We start from the raw sequence: 23,820 nt of genomic DNA on the forward strand, positions 1-23,820 counted from the left end.
ATAAAGTAGGATATGTCACGTAAAAAAAACAATCTTGGAATCACAAGGATTGGTAAAAGCATTCCAAAGTTATTGATGCGTAAAGTGACATGTATCGTTTGGCTCGGCTAGCCTTTCATTATTCTAAATGGATATAAGAAAAAATAAGCTACTGCCAGACTCCTCTGGTGGTGACTTATCTGTTCGAGAACAAAAAGATCAATTTCTAGAAATCCAATATGCCTGATTCTCCTTTCCCCTACACAGTTTTCATGTTTGGCCCCCTTTTTCTAACGTGCGTGGGGACCTTAACCCTTTAAGGACGTGGCCCATTTTCGTTTTTACGTTTTCGGTTTTTCCTCCTTGTGTTTAAAAGGTCATAGCACTTGCATTTTTCCACCTAGAAACCCACATGACCCCTTATTTTTTGCGTCACTAATTGTACTTTGCAATTACAGGCTGAATTTTTGCATAAAGTACACTGCGAAACCAGAAAAAAATTCAAAGTGTGGTGAAATTGAAAAAAAAAACGCATTTCTTTTATTTGGGGGAAATGTGTTTTTACGCCATTCGCCCTGGGGTAAAACTGACTTGTTATGCATGTTCCTCAAGTTGTTACGATTAAAACGATATATAACATGTATAACTTATATTGTATCTGATGGCCTGTAAAAAATTCAAACCGTTGTTAACCAATATACGTTCCTTAAAATCGCTCCATTCCCAGGCTTATAGCGCTTTTATCCTTTGGTCTATGGGGCTGTGCGAGGTGTCATTTTTTGCGCCATGATGTGATCTTTCTATCGGTACCTTGATTGCCCATATACGTCTTTTTGATCGCTTTTTATTACATTTTTTCTGGATTTGATGCGACCAAAAATGCGCAATTTTGCACTTTGGGATTTTTTTGCGCTGACGCCGTTTACCGTACGAGATCAGGAATGTGATTAATTAATAGTTCGGGCGATTATGCACGCGGCGATACCAAACATGTTTATTTATTTATTTGTTTACTTTTATTTAAAACCTGGGAAAAGGGGGGTGATTCAGACTTTTATTAGGGGAGGGGGCTTTTTACTATTAACAACACTTTATTTTTTTTTTTTTACACATATACTAGAAGCCCCCCTGGGGGACTTCTAGTATATACACTTGGATCTCTCATTGAGATCTCTGCAGCATAGATATGCTGCAGAGATCCATGAGATCGGCACTCGTTTGCTTTCGGCTGCTGCAGCCGAAAACGAACGAGTGCCGAGCCGAGGACGGCGCCATCTTGGACGCGTCCCCGGCCGGCATCAGTAACGGAGATCGCTCCTCCGGGACAAGGTCCCGGAGGAGCGATCTCCCCCACTAGACCCCAGGAAAACGTTGCCTCCGGTAATCGGAGGCAGCTGTCAACTTTGACAGCTGCCTCCGATTAGCGGGCACAGCGATCAGACCGTGCCCGCTAATAGCAGCGGTCCCGGGCTACTCGCGGCACCTCAAAGCGGGGCCGCCGCGCGGCCCCGCTTTGAAGTGCAAGTGCGGACATATGACGTACCGGTACGTCATATGTCCTTAAGAGGTTAAAGGAGAAGTCCGCAAAAATTTTTATTAAAGTATTGTATTGGTTCCCAAAAGTTATACAAATCACCAATATACACTTATTACGGGAAATGCTTATAAAGTGCTTTTTCCCTGCACTTACTACTGCATCAAGGCTTCACTTCCTGGATAACATGGTGATGTCACTACCTGGATAACATGGTGATTGTCATGACCCGACTCCCAGAGCTGTGCGGGCTGTGGCTGCTGTAGAGGATGATGGCAGGGGGACACTGAGAGACACAGGGCACTGGAGTGACACTGAGCATCCCTCTGCCATCATCCTCTCCAGCAGCCACAGCCCACACAGCTCTGGGAGTCTGGTCGTGACATCACCATGTTATCCAGGAAGTGACATCACCATGTTATCCAGGAAGTGACATCACCATTTTATCCAGGAAGTGAAGCCTTGATGCATTAGTAAGTGCAGGGAAAAAGCACTTTATAAGCATTTCCCGTAATAAGGGTATATTGGGGATTTGTATAACTTTTCGGGGGCAGTACAGTACTTTAACCCCTTAGTGACCGCCATGCTGCCTTTTCCTGGCGGTCACTAATGGGCTTTATTCCGATGCGTACGCCTTTTAACGGCAGGCGCATCGGAATAAATTACCGCCCGGCGGCGGCTGCAGGACGAGTGATCAGCGGTCAGTGTGACCGCTGACACCCTCCTGTAACTGCCCGGAGAGGAGGATTCTCCGCTCCGGGCAGTTTAACCCGTTAAATGCCGCTGTCAAACCATGTCAGTGGCATTTAACGGGTCCCGGTAGATCCCGGATGGCGCCGCAGATTCACTTACATGATCGCGATGCCCCGCGGCGCCGTCCGGGGTCCCGATGTCTCCATGGTGATCCCGGGGTCCTAATGAAGGTCCCCGGGGTCACCATGGATATGCCTGATGCTGACAGGGGTGGCTGTGGCTATTGCCTGTCAGCATGAGGCATGATACAATACACTGCAGTACATCAGGTACTGCATTGTATTGTATCAATGATCTAAGTATTTTACACTAGTGTACAGTAATGTACACTAGTGTAAAAGTAAAAAAAAGTGAAAAAAAGTGTGCACCAAACACAACACAGCCCCCCCCAAAAATAAAGATGCATTACATTCCCCATACCCAATAAAACATTACATAAAAGTGATCAAAAACACAAATCATATACATATTTGGTATCGTTACGTCCGTAACGACCCAATCTATAAAACTATATCAATAATTATATCGCACGACACACGCTGTAAAAAAAAAAATAAAAAAAAGTACTAGAATAGCTGTATTTTATCAATCCACTTTAGAAAATACGTCATAAAAGAGATCAAAAAGTCATATACATATAAAACTTGGTATCAATAGAAACTACAGATCTTCCCGCAAAAGATAAGCCCAAAACCAGCTCTGTCGCACAAAAGATGAGAACGCTATGGATCTTGCAATGCAGGGACAGTTTTTGTGGGTTTTTGCTAGGAAGATAGTTTCTATTGCGCCAAAGCGGTAATAGTTAAAAAAAACTATACAAATGTGGTATCGCCGTAACTGTAGCGACCCAGAGAATAGATGTATTATGTTATTAGTGACCGCCGATACGGATTTTTACGGCGATCACTAATGGGCTCTATTTTGCTGCCATAAGCTCTTTATGGCGATGGTGCAGAATAGTGCAGCAGCGCCGGTAATGCCCGCAGCCCCCTCCTGTCAGCTATCGGAGGTAGCTGAGGGGTTGGGGGAGAGTGTGGGGTCAGTCCCGGCAAGTCCCCTCACCGGCGATCGCCGTTATTATCAGTATAACGGCGGCCACCGGTAACAGACATTGCCAGTGCAGCTGAACGCTTTCATCTCTTCTCACCGTGAATCCACAGTGAGAGGAGATGAGAACATGTCCCCCCCCCCCCCCCCGTCCCCAGAATTAACCCTAGTGACCTGGCCACTGACCCTCCCCTCCCTGAGCGGCCATCTGATCCAGTGATGGATTCCTAAAAATGATCAAAGCTTCATTCTCTCCACCACCGGAAGTGGCGGAGAGCATGGGGCAATGATCGGTGACCACCCGGTGTGGTCCCAGTACAAGTGATTAGCGGTATATACTATATACCACTGATCGCTTGTTCCAAATGGTGTCGGCACTTTTTTACGCCTGTCACCAAAGTCAAGTGCCCTGGATTACCCGTAACCACCCTGGATTACTTGTAACCACCCCAGATTACCTGTAACCACCCCAGATTACCCGTAACCACCCCAGATTACCCGTAACCACCCCAGATTGCCCGTAACCACCCCAGATTGCCCGTCACCACCCCAGAGTGCCCGTCACTACCCCAGATTGCCTGTCACTACCCCAGATTGCCCGTAATCTCCCCAGATTGACCGTAATCTCCCCAGATTGCCCGTATCCCCCCCTGATAGCCCATAACCATTCCAGACAGCCCGTAACCACCCCAGATTGCCACAGACTGCCTGTAACTACCCCAAATTGCCTGTAACACCACAGATTGCTCGCAACCACCCCAGATTTCCCGTCACCACCCCAGATAGCCCGTTGCAACCCCAGATAGTCAGTGAACACCACCAGATTGCCTATCACCACCCCAGATAGTCAGTGAACACCATCAGATTGCCCATCACCACCCCAGATAGCCAGTAACCACCCCTAGATAGCCAGTAAACACCCCATGATTGCCCATAACCACCCCATACAGCCAGTAAACACCCCAGATTGCCCGTGACCACCCCAGATTGCCTGTGACCACCCCAGATTGACCGTAACCACCCCAGATTAGCACAGACTGCTCGTAACCACCCCAGATTGCCCATAACCCCACCAGATTGCCTGTTGCCACCTCAGATAGCCAGTAAACACCCCGAGATTGTCTATTACCACCCCAGATAACCAGTAAACACCCACATATTGCCTGTAACTAAAATGAAACTCCTTCTCTTCTGAGCCCTGCTGTGTGCCGATACAGTGGTTTATGCCCACATATGGGGTACCATTGTACTCAGGAGAACCTCTGTTACAAATTTTAGGGTGCTTTTTCTCCCCTGTTCCTAGTGAAATTGAGAAATTTCAAACTAAACAAACATGTTGTTGAAAAAATATTTTTTTTTTCATTTTTATGGTCTAGTTTTGAATACTTTCCTCCAATACCTGTGGGTCAAAATGCTTACCACACCCCAAGATGAATTCCTTGAGGGGTGTACTTTCCAAAATGGGGTGACTTGGGGGGGGGGGGTTCTATTCTGTAGACATTACAGGGGCACTTCAAACGCACCTGGCGCTCAGAAACTTCTTCAGAAAAATCATGCACTGAAAATGCTTGGCGTTCCCTTCCTTCTGTGGCCCGCTGTGTGCCCACACAGTGGTTTATGCCCACATATGGGGTACCGTTCTACTCACGAGAACCTGCGTTACATATATTGGGGTGAGTTTTCTCCCCTGTTCCTCGTGAAATTGAGAAATTTCAAACTAAACAAACATATTATTGGAAAAATTCTATTTTTTCATTTTTACTGTCTTCTTTTGAATACTTTCCTCTAATACCTGTGGGGTCAAAATGGTCACCACACCCCAAGATGTGTTCTTTGATGGGTGTACTTTCCAAAATGGGGTGACTTTTGGGGGGGTTCTATTCTGCTGACACTACAGGGGCTCTGCAAACGCACCTGGCACTCAGAAATTTCTTCAGCAAAATCTGAACTGGAAATGCTAATAGGCGCTCCCTTCCTTCTGAGGCCTGCTGTGTGCCCATACAGTGGTTTACGTCCACATATGGGGTACCATTGTACTCAGGAGAACCTGCGTTACAAAATTTGGGGTGCATTTTCTCTCATGTTTATTATGAAAATGAGATACTTTAATCTTAACAAATATATTATTGGAAAATTTCTATTTTCCATTTTTTTCCGGCCTAATTGTGAATACTTTCCTCCAGCCCCTTTAGGGTTAAAATGCTCATTATACCGCTAGATTAATTCTTTAAGGTGTCTAGTTTCCAAAATGGGGTCACTTATGGGGGTTTCCAGTATACAAGCCTCCTAAATCAACTTAAAAAAAGAACTGGTCCCTAAAAAAATCAGTTTTGGAAATCTCATGAAAATGTAATTAATTTGCTGATACATTTCTAAGCCCCGTAACACCCTAAAAAAGTGAAATATGTTTACGAAATGAAGCCAGAATAAGGAGGACATATTGATAATGTGACTTACTAACTAATTTTTGTCATGTGCCTTTTTTTTTTTAGAAGCAAAGAATTTCAAAGTTCGTAAAGTGCAAAATTTTCTAATTTTTCATTATATTTTGATGTTTTTCACAAAAAACACACAAGACAGTGACCAAATTTTGCCACTAACATAAAGTACCATATGTAACGAAAAAACTATCTCAGAATCGCTAGCATACGTTAAAGCTTCACTGAGCTATAAGCGCATAAAGTGAGACAGGTCAGATTTTGAAAAATGAGCCTGGTCATTAAGGCCCAAACAGGCTTGGTCCCTAAGGGGTTAATAAAAATTTTTGCTGGACTTCTCCTTTAAGAAGTGGTTGTCATCCATCATATTCCTTGAGTGTTGCTATGAAACAGCCCAGGCACATTCTGTCTGATATTCTATTATTCATAAACCTATAAATGACAGCAGTCACACCAGATGCCATGATAACAGGTGAGAATTCACACAAGCAGCTATGGATCTGACCAGTTCCCCTTTAAGTTTTATTGTTAAAAACACGGTCCATTGGTTCGCCCCTCTAAATGATTCCTTAAGCCCTATTCAATCCAAGAGCTGAACAAACACAAATCTGCAATACAGTAAACACATGTACGACCATCACGTAAGCGCGGCGCTGGCGCTGGACATAATTGCTCACAGCTTGATCAATCAATTAAAGACATGAATCAATATTGCTTTGTTTGAATAATGTGCCTGATTTACATTCTACACGGGGGAGCCAGATGAAACATGAAATACTTCACCAAGCATTAAATGGGAGAAGGAGCCGCTGGAAACGGCCATAGTCATGGTTATATGCATAAAAGGGAGGAAAAATAAAGACTGTGATGGATTTCTAGTAAGCACCTGCCTTGATGCTTTGTAATCAGATTCTTATATAATGCTGGCGGCTTTAGCGAATAGTGCGAGACATGTTCTCCAACAATATCAGGCAAATGTGGGAGAAACAATGACATCATTGCTGCATGTCCTTTCATTGCATTAGGTGGGTCTGCTTTGCTTTTTTCCCTTAAAGGGAAACTCCGGATAGGGATTTTTTTTTTCTATTAAAGTTATATAGATGTGTCTATATACTGTATTAACATCTGCCCCCCCCCCCCCCTAAATTGCTTGTACCATTGGATAGCTGCTTTTGATCCAAGATCTGTACTGGGGTCCATTTAGTAAGTGATGCTGTTATTGTCCTAAAAAACTACTTTTTAACTCTCCGTCCCCCCTCCCTGCCCTTAGAAATGCAGGATTTCCTGCCTGGGGCATTCCTAATGGTGAAGAGGGCAGGCAGGAGGGACAGTGAGGTGGTGAAAGCGTAGGGCACAGAAACTGTACACAGACACAGTGCTGCAAATTTTGATGTTGTTTTTTAGGACAATAACTGCATCACCTACTGAACGGACCACAGGACCACAGTACAAGTGTTGGGGGGGGGGGGCTCATTGTAGGTACAGAGTCACTTTAAATTCAAAAAGCTCTATACTTTATTCCAATATTGTTGTTACAGGTAGAGAATACAGCGTGCTGTGTGGTGTTACAGGTAGAGAATACAGCCTGCTGTGTGGTGTTAAAGGTAGAGAATACAGTGTGCTGTATGGTGTTACAGGTAGAGAATCCAGTGCTGTGTGGTGTTACAGGTAGAGAATACAGCGTGCTGTGTGGTGTTACAGGTAGAGAATACAGGGTGCTGTGTGGTGTTACAGGTAGAGAATACAGCGTGCTGTATGGTGTTACAGGTAGAGAATACAGTGCTGTGTGGTGTTACAGGTAGAGAATACAGTGTGCTGTGTGGTGTTACAGGTAAAGAATACAGTGCTGTGTGGTGTTACAGGTAGAGAATACAGTGCTGTGTGGTGTTACAGGTAGAGAATACAGCGCTGTGTGGTGTTACAGGTAGAGAATACAGTGTGCTGTGTGGTGTTACAGGTAGAGGATACAGTGTGCTGTGTGGTGTTACAGGTAGAGAATACAGCGTGCTGTGTGGTGTTACAGTTAGAGAATACAGCGTGCTGTGTGGTGTTACAGGTAGAGAATCCAGTGCTGTGTGGTGTTACAGGTAGAAAATACAGGGTGCTGTGTGGTGTTACAGGTAGAGAATACAGTGTAATGTGTGGTGTTACAGGTAGAGAATACAGGGTGCTGTGTGGTGTTACAGGTAGAGAATACAGTGTGCTGTGTGGTGTTACAGGTAGAGAATACTGTGTGCTGTGTGGTGTTACAGGTAGAGAATACAGTGTAATGTGTGGTGTTACAGGTAGAGAATACAGGGTGCTGTGTGGTGTTACAGGTAGAGAATACAGTGTGCTGTGTGGTGCTACAGGTAGAGAATACAGCGTGCTGTGTGGTGTTACAGGTAGAGAATACAGCGTGCTGTGTGGTGTTACAGGTTAGGGTCCATTTACACAGAAAGATTATCTGACAGATTATCTGCCAAAGATTTGAAGCCAAAGCCAGGAATAGATTTGAAAAGAGGAGAAATCTCAGGCTTCCCTTTATGACCTGATCTCTGTTTATAGTCTGTTCCTGGCTTTGGCTTCAAATCTTCGGCAGATAATCTGTCAGATAATCTTTCCGTGTAAATGGACCCTTACAGGTAGAGAATACAGTGTGCTCTGTGGACGAGAACACAATGAAATTACAAAGTACTGCAATTAATTCAGTAACATGAACTGCAATGTGTGAACACAGCCTAGATGTTCTGCAACAGCTTTGGGTGGGGAATGGGCAGGGTGGGGGACTGTGATGAACAGCTGAGGGAAAGCATTGCATTTTGGAACTTGTAGTACTGAGAACAACTGCTCAACCAGGAAGAACAGCCACACAGTACAGAACAGAACAAAACCCCCAAAACAAATGGATTTTGGTAGTTTCAAAACTAGGATAGATAGGTAAGCAATGCTATATGCTTTTACAGCAGTTTTTTTTAACCTCTATCTGGAGTTTCCCTTTAACCCTTTCAAGTGCTGTCTTTCCCTGCAGAAGCGGTCACAGACTGCTGCTTCTAGGCACAAGAAACTACATGTAGCTGTAAGCAGTATGATGCTGTGTGTAGCTTCCTGCAGAAGGATGCTTAATGGGAGCGGGCTGGCAGTAAATATATGGTAAGAGTCAATTCTACCATTGTGGTGTCCTGCTGTGTTCAACAGTTGAAGGGAAGGCGAGAAGCCTAGCATTTTATGTGGGATAAGGTGAATCTCCCATAGGAGGTTAACCCTCTACAATATGAACAGTTTTTCTTCATATACCTTATGTTCTGCCTAATGCTGTTCCTCGGGGGTGGAGCATGACAAGGATTCTCTCTCAATTTCTGAGTTCCCTGCCCCCCCCCCCAGGCTCCACCTATGCATAACACAAACAATTTTTCTAAAAAACATTAAAATAAAACTTCTAATGGAGGGTATACTTTATCTTTTAATTGAGAAATACTTAAAAAATGAAAAGAAAAAAAAGAAAAACAAAGCAGATGCCCAGTAGTTCTTCCCTATTTTTTATTTTTTTTTGCCAGGTAACGGCGCAGCCTCTTACTTAGACACTTTTTCTCTTCAGCCCACTGGCGATCCGGCCTTGATCTGAAGTGTTTTTGTCATCGGTTGTTAGGTAACGCTATAAAAATGAAGACTTTTTTTTTTTTTCACAGATTGTAATTTTATTTCCTGATTTATTAATTTACACTTACATGCAAAGATTTATGTCACCTCTATCCAAGCGTTCTGACTGACAACTTGACATATCTTATATAAGGCCTCGAGTCATCCACTGTGTGACATCTTGTAGGGTTTGCGTCACCCGTTTCTTACCTATTACTGCACTGGTAATAGACTCACTATCAGCTGCTATTACAAGCTTTTTGCAGATCCTGAATGGCCCACAAGTCTGCATTGTCATTTCATCGATCGCCTTTCAGAATCAACCTGTCTATTACTATTTTCCTTAGATCTATTAGGTAATGTGACAGCAAGTGTTTTATTCCCCCTGCAGGTGAGATGAAGTATTGCATAGTGTTCATTGAAATCAAAGGACTGTTCATGGAATGCATAAATGAGCACATAGAAACATAGAAGATTGTTGGCAGAAAAAGGCCACCTGGTCCGTGTAGCCTGCCCTTTTAGCACTTACTTTCTAATTATCTTAGGATAGATATATGTTTATCCCAGGCAGGTTTAAATTACTGTAGATTTACCTACCACATCTGCTGGAAGTTTGTTTCAAGCATCTACTACTCTTTCAGTAATCTTTTTTCACGTTGCTTCTGATCTTTCCCTCATACAGTTGTGCTCAAAAGTTTACATACCCCGGCAGAATTTTTGGTTTCTTATCCTTTTTTCTGAGAATATGAGTGATAACACAAAAACTTTTTCTTCCCCACTCATCGTTAGTTGTTGGGTGAAGTCATTTATTGTACAACTACTGTGTTTTCTCTTTTTAAATCATAATGACAACCAAAAACATCCAAATACCCTGATCAAAAGTTCACTGTGCATACTGACACGCACAGTAATTGACAAATATTTCGGTCACAACTACCAAGAAAATTGTTCGGGATGCAAAGAAAAACCCACAAGGAACATCAACTGAAATACAGGACACTCTGAAAACTAACGGTGTGGCTGTTTCAAGATGCACTATAAAAAGGCACTTGAAGAAAAATGGGCTGTGTAGTCGAATCGCCAGAAGAAAGCCATTACTGCGCATTACTAAAGGCAAATTTGCACTCATCCGCCCAGAAGCTGCGCATGGGACTTGGACGTTCCAACATGACAACAATCCAAAATACAAGGCCAAGTCAACCAGTTATTGGCTACAGCAGAACAAAGTGAAGGTTCTGGAGTGGCCATCTCAGTCTCCGGACCTTGGTATCATTTAGCCACTCTGGGGAGATCTCAAGCACACAGTTCATGCAAAACAGCCCAGGAGTTTAAAAAAAAAAAAACAGGAGCTACGATTAATGGACCGAAACGCGTCAGCGATTGTCAGGATTTTATTGTTTGTTGTTTATGTTTTTTTTGCCATGCTACAATAAAAGAATTGGAATTGGACGATTGGGTGCTGGAACTTTTCTTGCCGTTTGCTCCTTGGTGACACCTCCGTGCTCCAGCAGGAGGGGATATACGGGCAGGTGTGGTTAAGCTGATCATCCTTCTCTTGTACATTATGTTTATAGCATGCCGCCCATATTTGATAAGTTGTAGACTGTTTGGGGTACATATTATGATCAGTGCCATTGAGCTGTGGAGAATTGTGTACTCCTTATAATCATGCCTATGTGGCATAGGCAAACAGGAGCCTTCTGTGACACCCTAATACATCAGGGAGGTGACTAATTTATTTAAACTTCCTGGTCCATGCTCTGATGGTATTGGTGGCAGGGCTGCATGTTACTGGAGCAGCATCATAGTAAGTATCGGGTTATGGGGGAAAAGTGGGAAAATATCAAAAGATAAAGAAGTGGTTAGTTTTTTGTATTGGTCATCTATAGGATTGTCAAGTGACTATTCACTTTTCTTCTGAATGGCCTCTTGGGGTAAAGATTGCCAATTCTTGGTCTCAATCCTGCCAGCATGATTGTCTTTTGACCACTCGGGGCTCACAAAGCTGAGCTGATCAATGATCTTCTGTTCTTCAGCTTCGAACATGTATGGCCATTCAGTGTAGTCATAAGTTTCTTGAAAATTGTGGTCAACAGAAGCCATGATTGCTGGGGGTGCCATCTCCCCGGCTTTTGCATCTTTCCCGTTTATGTCTGATAGATGTTTCTTTATTTCCCTTGAGAGCAGCCTTTCTATGGTGTAGACTGTGTCAGGCGTTCGAGTGTGGGTAGACTAGAGTATGGTCGGAGATGTTCAATTTCACTGGGAGTTTCTTCAGGAAATGGTCTCTGCTTATCGAGCATCACATCAGTGGTAGAATAGTCATCATGGTTTAATGTATGGATCACAAAGGGCCAATATAAGAGGGGTGTAGTCCCGTGTCTGTCATTGTTCTTTTATTCGTTACTTTAATGGCAAGGTTTTTTCCATGGATGACGTCTGTTGCACTGCAGTGATAGGCGGACAGTACCAAATTCTGTAATGTTTGAGTTGCCAGACTCTTTCAAAAAGATGTCACTAGTTTGCTAGTGAGACCAGTGGAGGAGGATGGAGGTGACAACCTAGAGTGTATGGCTGCCTATGGACATTGGGGTAATTGTGAGTGTCTTGTGTTATGAAGGGGGATGGTGGAAGTGATACATTGCGTGTAAAATAGGGACAGTAGATTCACAGATAATGGGAGTGATTCACTGCGAGATAAAGGAAGATTTGATCGTGAGCTCCTGGGATCAGGGATGGCGGGAAGGCCAGTGGTGAACCTGTATGTTAGCGTATCACCAAGACGGGCTTTGCTGTATTTTAGTTTCTAATGTTCCTTATACTGTATGTCACAATCTATGCTGGGAAACAATATGGCCTCTGTACAGGGCAGGCTTTATATGAGTGGAGTACAAGAGCTAATCCTGGCCGCACGTGAGCCGCAGGACACCCTCCGCCCCTTTTGCTCTTAGTTGTGCCTTGACCGATCCCAGTCTGTCCTATAAAAGAAATTCTAATAAGCGGTTTTGTCTGTTTCTAGGAAAGTTTGGATTCAGGTTTTAGGAAAAATTATCTTTAAAAAGACAATATTCCCAATATCTCTCTATCCTGTGTTTCTGAGCGGTATTAATAGTGATGTACTTTGTGCATGAAGAGTCTGCTCACATCCCCCTGCCAGCCCCTCTACTATGCCCACTCATGTTCCCAATAGAGCCTGCTCCTCTGTTGGGTATAAATACCCCAGCCGATGGTGCCGAGTAAGTGACTGTGTAATATTGGCAGTGATAGTGTGTACGACATGTACAGAGTGTTTGGACACACTGAGAAGCGTGCTACAGACAGCGAGGCTTCATTTAGTAAAGCAGACGCATATTGCCATTAGTGAGTAATACCGCTGAACTAGAAACAATGCCGTTAACTCCTTTGTGGAATCAGACGCCCTTTGGATAATCCTAATTTACTTCCATGATGTATTTAGAGAACATCTGTGGAGTTTCATGAAATTTATTTTCCAGTTCTTTGGTACATCAAAAATGTCATAGTTGTTTTCTACTTTGTATATGCTCTGAGTACTGGTGACAATACTCCTTTAAGGCCGCTGTTGTCACCCACCCATCTCACTCCTGAAGGACCATTGTCATCCACCCATCTCACTTCTGAAGGGCCATTGTCATCCACCCATCTCACTTCTGAAGGGCCATTGTCATCCACCCATTTCACTCCTGTAAGGCCTCTGTTGTCACCCACCCATCTCACTCCTGTAAGGCCGCTGTTGTCACCCACCCATCTCACTCCTGAAGGACCATTGTCATCTACCCATCTCACTTCTGAAGGACCATTGTCATCTACCCATCTCACTTCTGAAGGACCATTGTCATCCACCCATCTCACTCCTGTAAGGCCTCTGTTGTCACCCACCCATCTCACTCCTTTAAGGCCGCTGTTGTCACCCACCCATCTCACTCTTGAAGGGCCGTTGTCATTCACTCATCTCACTCCTGTATGGCCGCTGTTGTCACCCACCCGTCTCACTCCTGTACGCCCACTGTTGTCACCCACCCATCTCACTTCTGTACGCCCACTGTTGTCCGCCACCCATCTCACTCCTGTATGGTCGCTGTTGTCACCCACCCATCTCACTCCTGTATGGCCGCTGTTGTCACCCACCCGTCTCACTTCTGTACGCCCACTGTTGTCCGCCACCCATCTCACTCCTGTATGGTCGCTGTTGTCACCCACCCATCTCACTCCTGTATGGCCGCTGTTGTCACCCACCCGTCTCACTTCTGTACGCCCACTGTTGTCACCCACCCATTTCACTTCTGTACACCCGCTGTTGTCACCCATCTCACTCCTGTATGCCCGCTGTTGTCAGCCACTCATCTCACTCCTGTATGGTCGCTGTTGTCACCCACCCATCTTACTCCTGTACGGCCGCTGCTGTCACCCACCAATCTCACTCCTGTATGCCCACTGTTGTCACCCACCCATCTCACTTCTGTACGCCCGCTGTTGTCACCCACCCATCTCACTCCTGTAATGCCGCTGTTGTCACCCACCCATCTCACTCCTGTACGCCCTCTGTTGTCACCCACCCATCTCCTGTACGTCCGCTGTTATCACCCACCCATCTCACTCCTGTACGTCCACTGTTGTCACCCACCCATCTCACTTCTGTACGCCCACTGTTGTCAGCCACCCATCTCACTCCTGTATGGTCGCTGTTGTCACCCACCCTTCTCACTCCTGTATGGCCGCTGTTGTCACCCACCCATCTCACTCCTGTATGGCAGCTGTTGTCACCCACCCATCTCACTCCTGTACGCCCACTGTTGTCACCCACCCATTTCACTTCTGTACACCCGCTGTTGTCACCCATCTCACTCCTGTACGCCCACTGTTGTCAGCCACCCATCTCACTCCTGTATGGTCGCTGTTATCACCCACCCATCTCACTCCTGTATGCCCACTGTTGTCACCCACCCATCTCACTTCTGTACGCCCGCTGTTGTCACCCACCTATCTCACTCCTGTAAGGCCGCTGTTGTCACCCACCCATCTCACTCCTGTACGCCCGCTGTTGTCACCCACCTATCTCACTCCTGTAAGGCCGCTGTTATCACCCACCCATCTCACTCCTGTATGCCCACTGTTGTCACCCACCCATCTCACTTCTGTACGCCCGCTGTTATCACCCACCCATCTCACTCCTGTACGTCCACTGTTGTCACCCACCCATCTCACTTTTGTACACCCGTTGTTGTCACCTGCCCATCACACTCCTGTATGGTCGCTGTTGTCACCCACCCATCTCACTCCTGTACACCTGCTGTTGTCACCCACCCATCTCACTCCTGTATGGTCGCTGTTGTCACCCACCCGTCTCACTTCTGTACGCCCACTGTTGTCACCCACCCATTTCACTTCTGTACACCCGCTGTTGTCACCCATCTCACTCCTGTACGCCCGCTGTTGTCACCCACCCATCTCACTTCTGTACACCTGCTGTTGTCACCCACCCATCTCACTCCTGTATGGTCGCTGTTGTCACCCACCCATCTCACTTTTGTACACCCGTTGTTGTCACCTGCCCATCACACTCCTGTACGGTCGCTGTTGTCACCCACCCATCTCACTTCTGTACACCTGCTGTTGTCACCCACCCATCTCAGATCTGCGCTCGCTTGCTCCTTTTCCCCCAGTCGCTGTCTATTCTATTACACACACTAACAGCGAGTGGAGGGGGGGGGGGGGGGGGGGGGGTCAGGGAGCTGTGGGAGGGTCTGCCCAAACAATCTTTTGTATTTTATTGTGCTACAATCTAACAATCCATGTTTTCCTTCTAGAGTCCCTCCCATCACCATTACTCCATAGATATGTCAGTGTTTGTAAAGAAAGCAGCAGAATCCCATTGGGAGAAGAAGTCTGAAGAACAGCTTGATACAACCCCTGGTAAGCTCATGTTTGCTAGAAGTTGTTACTGTTTGCTGAGCGCTTTAGTAAAGCAGGACTTTTGTCTTAATCTGGACCAGAGTGTTCTGATATTTAATGTTCCAGAGATGAGTGAATTGATTAACCCATTTGCCAAAAGCATTTCTCATATGTAAAGCCACCTTGTTATATATCAACTATGGGAGGTAAACTGCAAAAGATCAATTAGGTCATTGTTAAAATCAGTCTTCAGAGATGGGATATGGGAAGATTATCACCCTCACTGAGGGATCAGGTTAAAACTGCCGTCCATAGAAGCCGATCGAGAGGGGAGGAGAAAGGGGGAGGAACCAGCTGCAGAGAGAGAGAGAGAGAGATCTACAGACACAGAGATGCCCCTGGTTATGTTGCTATATGTAGCATATGGTCACATGGTCTTGTTAAAACAATTTTAAAAAAAATGTAAACACTGTAAGGAGCTGTGGACCTGTGTGAACAGGATTCAGAAAAAATATTTGCTTTCCTTTGAAAACTGCACCACAGTTGTCTGTCAGGCTGTGCGTGGTCTTACAACTTGACTCCATGTACTTAAATGGAACTGAGTTGCAATACCGCACACAAAGCAAAGATAAGAGTAGTGTCTTTTCTGGAAAAAAAAAGGACAATTCTAATTATTGATCCCAATTCCTAATCCCCTTTTATTCCATGATTCCTTCTTATTTTTCAGAACTGTTGGGGTCTGAATATCCGGTGTTATACTAGCCCTGTACGTCTTTAGGTTCCCCATGAGCATTGTTTCATAAATCTCTGCATTGTGTGATTCCTCTGTTATTTCTCCTGGTAAAGTATGTACTCACTTGTCAAAGGGGCGTGTTCCTGCATAGTGCACCACTCTCAGCATTGATTGGACAGCATGATACAGTACAGGGACACACCCACTCCTGGTAACACCCAGCTGTCAGTGTATTCATACATTTCCAGTAGGAATAACCTAGCAATGACACAGTATAGAGTAGAAGCGATGATCCAGAATTGTTAATTCATAGGGGAATATATTTATATACTATAAGAGCACTATCAGGAGGGCAGACGGGTCCTCTTTAAACGTTTGGACATGGTTCAGACTACAAAGATCATATACATTCTCCTTAATTAACATTAATGAATTCCGATTCTGCTGCCGTCGTACATTGGGATGAGTATAATTGCAATCTGTTCTTATTATCAGCTGCTAAATTCTGCTCGACTGCAGATCTCAATGGAGAAAACGCGTTAATTCCACAGTGACATTTAAACAAAGCCGTTGTTGTAAATAATTGATGTCTTTGTTTATAAATTTCCTCACAGAAAGTGATGTCACCCGGGATGGATTGTTTTTTTTGAAGAGGAGGGGTGCTATTACTTTACTTACAGAAGTATCACATCAGATGAAACCAACGTAAAAATGCAAATCACAGTAAAATTAGAGCAAAATCTCTGCGTTTCATAAATGCCTTGTGCTCAGAATGTAAATGGGGAGAGAAATGCTGATGCAGACCTGAACTCCATCTCCTCGGTGTTGGCTGTGCAGATAAGTGTTATCTATTGGTCCCTGTTGTCAGCCAGTTCAGACTGAGGGGAGTGATCAGCAGTGAGATGAATAACATTACATCTCCTATTGCCAGTGCTGAGAACCTTCAGTAACATTTATATACATATGTCTGACTGATATTAGTGACTCTCAAAAGGGAATAGATTCTCATATACCCTGCTAGAGAATTCTGACTTAATAGAGAGGGCTCTATTCAGGGTCCTCATCTCTAGACCTGAATGGATTGCAGTTATAAGAAGTGTCTCTTGCTCTGGAGGACTTGTCCTGTTCTACTTTACACTGATAACCCATTGATATGAATGAGCACAGTGTAATATGCTGCTTACCTTGTGGTGGCGCTGCAGGGAAATTGAACCATTACAGCCAAGTTTGGTTTTAGATTACAGTGGAATAGCCATTATGTGCGATGAGCTTTAGCAATATATTTTAAGGCCCTATTACGAGAAGCGATTATGTGCCATATTTTGCCGATTATCATCCATTACGGACGATAATTGCTTTGTGTATTAAAAGGCAATGATCAGCCAACATGCACGATGTCGGCTGATCGTTGTCTTTCAACCAACGATTTACACAGCAATGATATGCTGCCATAGCACCGCTTAATAGGAGCAAGGAGCAGCAGCAACACGCCACCGTTATTTTCTATGGGTTGCCCGGAAAATTTAGGGATGTCCCAGGCTTTCCCATGTAAGGAAAGTATGGTATAGGTACAGATCAACTCTTCTGTGTAAGGACAGCACAGCATAAGGACAGGTCCACTCTCCCATGTAAGGACAGTATGGTTTAGGTACAGGTCCACTCTCCTATGTAAGGATAGCATAGCATAAGGACAGGTCCGCTCTCCCATCTAAGAACAGTATAGTATGGGGACAGGTTGGCTCTCCCATGTAAGAACAGTATAGTATGGGGACAGGTTGGCTCTACTATGTAAGACTAATATAGTATAGGGACAGGTCCACTCTCTGGCTAATTGGAGAGGGAACTCCATATTGTTGTCTTCTTCCTCCTAACATATATTCAGCAGGTATAGAAAGCTTCAGACACCCTATAAGTTTGTGATTTCTTTATTGCAGATATATCAGAGACCTTATTTCAGTATAGGGAAGAAACACAGTAACAATAATTGATGACAATTGATTATTTGAATTTCCTTAACTGATCTTCATTTTTGTACTGCAGAACCCTTGGAGGACAGTTCAGACACCCATGTGGCTCACGAGGACTCCCCACCTCCTCCATGCCCCGACTGTGGACGGACTTTTCAAACTCTTCGCGCACACAAACTGCACAGGCGTAACCATGCTGCCGATCTCTCTTATACCTGCAAGGACTGCGATGTGGCCCGTGCTGGAGCAACTGAGGGTAGCGAGAAGCCCTATTCTTGCTCTGACTGTGGGCGCCGCTTCTGCTGGCTTTTGGCTTTACACAGTCATCATGAACAGCACACAGGTCAGTGTGGCTACCAGTGCGCACAGTGTGGTAAGCATTTGCCTAGCCAACCTGCCTTCCGTAGACACCAACAAGCTCATCGCAAGGATCGGGTCTGTGTCTGGTGTGGGAAAGCTTTCAACTGCTCAGCCAAACTGTCTCGTCACATGCGTATCCACACTGGAGAGAGACCGTACCGATGCCCTGAATGCCCACAGGCCTTTACACAGCTAGAGACTCTCAGAGTCCACCAGTGGGTACATGAGGATCCCAAGCCCTACCAATGTCAGGATTGTGGGCGAAGGTTTCGGGCCCAACGCACCTTTGAGAAACACAGAAACTTACATATATCTCGGAAGCCTCATGCCTGTCCCATCTGTGGCAAGACTTTCTTCTTCTCTTCACGATACAAGCGCCATCTTCGCATTCACACAGGCGAGAGACCCTTCCAGTGCCAACAGTGCGGCAAGAGCTTTAACCAGCGCTCCAATTACCAGAGGCATAGGGCCGTCCACGCTGGCAAGAGACCATTTCCTTGTACCCTTTGCGAGAAAAGTTTCAGCCAGGCATCCAACTACCGACGACATCTTCAGACCCACCGGAAGGGAAGGGACCGATGGGAAGAGAAAGGAGAGTATAGATGCATTGAGTGTGGAGTACGCTTCACACAGGAAGGGGGGCTTCATGAGCACTATATAAAGCATGCCAGAGGGGAGCTGTGATGCCGGTCCAATGAAGAATTAACAACAATTCCCCATCTGGAACCATGGAGTTGCCTGCATGACAGTAGTAGAAAACTACTGGTTCGTTTCCAAAATGTAAATCGCACTTGCTCACATTGCACAAGTACTGTATATCTTACAACTACATCAGGTGCCAGTTAATATGTGATGCTGGCCACCAGGGGAGCTGTTTACCTCAACATGCTTATTTGTCTGCAAACCAGGCACTACGGAGTCCTGTGAACATGGAAATTCATTGATGACTTCTAGCATGGTCCACAGAGAAAAAGGCTGGTACTGCCACCCAGGTTCTTTTTGCACTTACTCTGTATAGAGTCGGAATATCCACTTACGAATTCTGGATAAGAAAAAAAAAAGCACTTCTTTGGTGTATATTGCACACTTGAATGGTCTGTGTTTGTATGTCACTGAAAAATGATATTCTAGAAAATAAAATAAGTGTAATAGCATGTGCCATTGCATGTGGGAATATTATTTTATGGGATACTAGGCTGGAGAACGATCATACTTACACGTGTACTGTACAGGCTGAGCTTCCATGTGTTCTCAGTGGCTTTTCATCCAGGAACAATAGAATCCAACATGGCCGATTACCTCTTGTCTGACAAGAGGCCACTATACATATTAGGTTGTTGGCATTGGATCTGCTGTGAGCACACAAGAAATAGTTTTACTGAAGATCCAAAGATGGTCTTGTAGCTCATACATGACCATTGGTCTACAGGCACACTTAAGAACAGATCATAACTCTGATGTCCATTTAAAGGGAACCTGTCATCGGTGTCCTGCTGCCAGAAACTCAAATCATTGAGGTGGCCCCTGGTGGCCTCTGCTTCTACTGCCGGTCCTAATTGATAGATCTCTCCCTGTTTAGGTAGAAAAGTTAGGGCTCTATGTCAAAGTTGATGGGGCAGGGAGAAGTCAAAGCTGATGGGGCAGGGAGAAGTGGCTGGGGACCGTCCTAATGGCTTGTGATCCCCTTAAGTTGGCCAGGGGCCCTTCTTCACAAAAAAAATTTTGAGCAATAGTTTGCCTTTCATTTTCATTGGAAACACCAAAAACAATCAGTGGCCACTAAAGGCCATATTTCTCTCAAAATTTTACATTAAATAGGCATAAATCTTGGATAGATCAATACTACAAGCAAATAGTAGAAACTTTGTAATATATCTTATCATACAAAACTGCTTCCTTCTCCTGTTATCAGGTTTCTGTAAAACTGCCCATCCATTCTAAAAAAAAACTTGTGTTGACTGGTTACAACCTGTAGCTAGTTCAGGAATCACAGTGTAAGGCTGCGTTTACACAGGGAGATTTATCTGACAGGAATGGATTTGAAAAATAGAGAAATCTTAGTTTTTCCTTCATGACTTTTCCCTGTTTATAGTCTGTTCCTGGCTTTGGCTTCAAAGCTCTGTCAGATAAATCTCTCTGTGTAAACACACCATGAGCAATGTAATTGTGTGGAGGGATAGTGCCTGGAAACAGGGGCGTAGCTAAAATGTCATGGGCCCTAGTGCAAAAGGTCAACTTGGGGCCCCTCTTGACCAGTAACACCATGCCCGTCCAGGAGGTGACTCCGGCAGAGGATGGCACTAGCACACAAACGGTCCGCCACACACACTCAGGACACAGCACACAAGCTTCGGCCCACCACACACACAGCACGCAAGCACCGTCCCACCACACACACACTGGCCCACCACACACACACAGCATACACATACCAGCCCACCACACACACAGCACACACACACCGGCCCACCACACACACAGGACACAAACACCGCCCCACCACACACATAGCACACAAACATTGGCCCACCACACTCATAGCACACAGCACACAAACACCGGCCCACCACACTCATAGCACACAAACACCGGCCCACCACACACACAGCACACAAGCCCGCCACACACACAGGACACAAACACAGGTCCACACACACACACAGGACACAGCTCACACACAGGACACAAACACCGGCCCACCACACACACAGGACACAAACACAGGCCCACCACACACACACAGCACACAAACACAGGTCCACCACACACACACAGCACACAAACACAGGTCCACCACACACACAGGACACAAGCCCACCACACACACAGGACACAAGCCCACCACACACACAGGACACAAACACAGGTCCACCACACACACAGCACACAAACACAGGTCCACCACACACAGGACACAAACACAGGCCCACCACACACACAGCACACAAACACAGGTCCACCACACACAGGACACAAACACTGGTCCACCACACACACAGGACACAAGCCCACCACACACACACAGGACACAAACACAGGTCCACCACACACACAGCACACAAACACAGGTCAACCACACACAGGACACAAACACTGGTCCACCACACACACAGGACCCAAACACTGGCCCACCACACACAGGACACAAGCCCACCACACACGCAGGACACAGGACACAAACACAGGCCTGCCACACACACAGCACACCACACACACAGGACACAAACACTGGCCCACCACACACACAGACAGAGAACGGGCAGGACATAGGCGGGCCCCCACTCGCCTCCATCGCTGCGGTGACTGGCCAAAACGGGCGGAACATGGGCGGGCCCCACTAGGCTTCAGCTGTGGCCAGGGAAAACGGGTGGGACGTGGGCGGAACCCCCACTCGGCTTGCTGTTAAGCAACTGCGTGCATCCATGGATCTGTGTGACTCATGAATGCAAGCAGCTTGTTAAAGTGGGGGCACATTGAGGTGGCAGGGGGGGCCAGGCTGGGCCCCCCTAGCTGGCGGGCCGGGTCGCAACTGCGACCCCTGTAGCTACACCACTGCCTGGGAACACACACACAAGCCGCAGAGAGAGAGAGAGAGAGAGACAGAAAGAAAGTAAGAGACAGCCATGCAAGCACTCAGGGCTTTATACACAATTTAGACATCTCACTTGAAATGAAAGGTATGCTGTAAGGGGTATTCCACTCATTATTAACTTTAAATATGTTGCTGCCCTGGCGTAGAACTTAAAAACCTATTCTTACCTCTTTGTGCTCCCCTGGTGTCCTGCTGCCCCATCTTACCGTTTCCATACTGTTTTCCATTAAAACAACAGTTGTTCTTATCATGCTGCAATGAAATGCATTTCAATTAAACAACTGCTGTTGTTTCGCACTCTAAACAACGGCCGTTGTTCAATACATTTGTGTGAAAACAACGGCCGCAGTTGTATTGACTTCAGTGCATTTCATTCCAATCATGATGTTGCAATGGACGGACGTTCTTTACAGAAATAGTATGTTGTGTGAATACAGCCTTAGGCTATGTTCACACTCAGTATTTTTGCTCAGTATTTTGGTCCTCATATTGCAACCAAAATCAGGAGTGGATTGAAAACACAGAAAGGCTCTGTTCACACACTGATAAAATTTAGTGGATTGTCAGCATTTAATGGCATATAATTGGCGTTATTTTAAAACATCAACCGTTCTTATAAAATAACGGCCATTATTTGTCATAATGTGACGTCATCCACTAAATTTAAACAGTCTGTAAGCATAGCCTTTCTGTGTTTTCAATCCACTCCTGGTTTTGGTTGCAATATGAGGACCAAAATATTGAGCAAAACTACTGTGTGTGAAGCCAGGCTTAGGCTATGTTCACACTACGCAAGCTACGTAGTAATCATGGCTGTTGTTGCATATTTGCAACAAAGGCCGTGATTGCTATGTAGCTTATGTAGTGCTGCCTTCTATGGAATCCCAGCCGGAGTGTATACACATAGTAAACACTCCAGCCGGGATCCCTGACATGTCAGTTTTCAATGAAAAGCGGCCGCAGAGAACCTGTCAGTTCACACAATGGAGCGTGCGGCTCCGGCCACACGCTCCATTGTGTGCAGTGGGAAATTCGGAAGTACCGGCCGCGATTATCTTCTCAGACACTGGCCATTCCAAGACCCAGCCGGGTCACGGAATGGCCGGTGTCTTACGCCATGTGAACATGGCCTTAAAGTGTACCTATCACTTCAGGACAGCGGCAGCATACAATAAAAATCCTGCAGGTGGGGGATTATTATATAACACGAGTGGGCTACGGAACTGCCAGAAGCACTGTTGACTTCATTTTAGTACTTACAATGCAGTCTTTGGGAATTCTGTCCTCCACCAACAGGGAATTGGGGGGGGGGGGGGGAGGGGGGTCGCGGTCCCAAAGTGAAAGGTATACTTTAAACACCCGTGTCCACTTTTAAGAACAATTTCAATATAGCATAATAGATTACATTAGTGGGTGCTGAGTTCTCCAACACTGGAGCAGGGCCGTTTCTAGGGGCGGGCGAGCCGGGCAACTGCACGGGGCGCCCACAGCTAGGGGGTGCCCTGCGGCACACGACAGTACCCGGCCCGCAGCCCCCGCATCATCAGGACTGGCCCCAGGATCTGGAATCTAAGTTCCAGATCCCCTGGCCAGAGAGACCATTAGCTGTGCGTACAGCAAGCACAGCTAAAGGAAACAGCAGCCGGGGCAGAGACAGAGGGGCTTCCTGTGCAGGCGGCTGTGCATGACAGGTGGCTGCCTGCATCGGAAGCCAGAAGAGGACGGGACTCACCGAGAAGAGGAGCTGGAGGCAGCAGGGGGAGAGGTGAGTATCTGGTGGGGGAATCCTGCACAAAGGGAGCCCGATATGTCCCGATAATGCCGCGCCCCCCCCCCCCCCGAGATAAGCCCCGCCCCCACGCCAAAGTTTACATGTCATCCAGCTCTCC

At 45.8% G+C, this 23,820-nt stretch overlaps 1 protein-coding gene across 3 annotated transcripts in view; it reads left to right on the forward strand.

The window, feature by feature from the left end:
• Window positions 1-19,463, forward strand: part of LOC138769861 (zinc finger protein 723-like) — a 39,408-nt gene extending 19,945 nt beyond the window's left edge. For all 3 annotated transcript variants that reach the window (XM_069948574.1, XM_069948573.1, XM_069948575.1), the window contains exons 2-3: window positions 15,195-15,300; window positions 18,053-19,463. In XM_069948574.1, coding sequence (XP_069804675.1) covers window positions 15,225-15,300; window positions 18,053-19,023 — 1,047 coding nt within the window. In that variant the 5' untranslated portion in view covers window positions 15,195-15,224 and the 3' untranslated portion in view covers window positions 19,024-19,463. The remainder of the gene's footprint in view (window positions 1-15,194; window positions 15,301-18,052) is intronic.
• Window positions 19,464-23,820: the final 4,357 nt, after the last annotated feature.

Source organism: Dendropsophus ebraccatus, chromosome 12 (assembly GCF_027789765.1).
Source record: "Dendropsophus ebraccatus isolate aDenEbr1 chromosome 12, aDenEbr1.pat, whole genome shotgun sequence".
Taxonomy (NCBI): domain Eukaryota; kingdom Metazoa; phylum Chordata; class Amphibia; order Anura; family Hylidae; genus Dendropsophus; species Dendropsophus ebraccatus.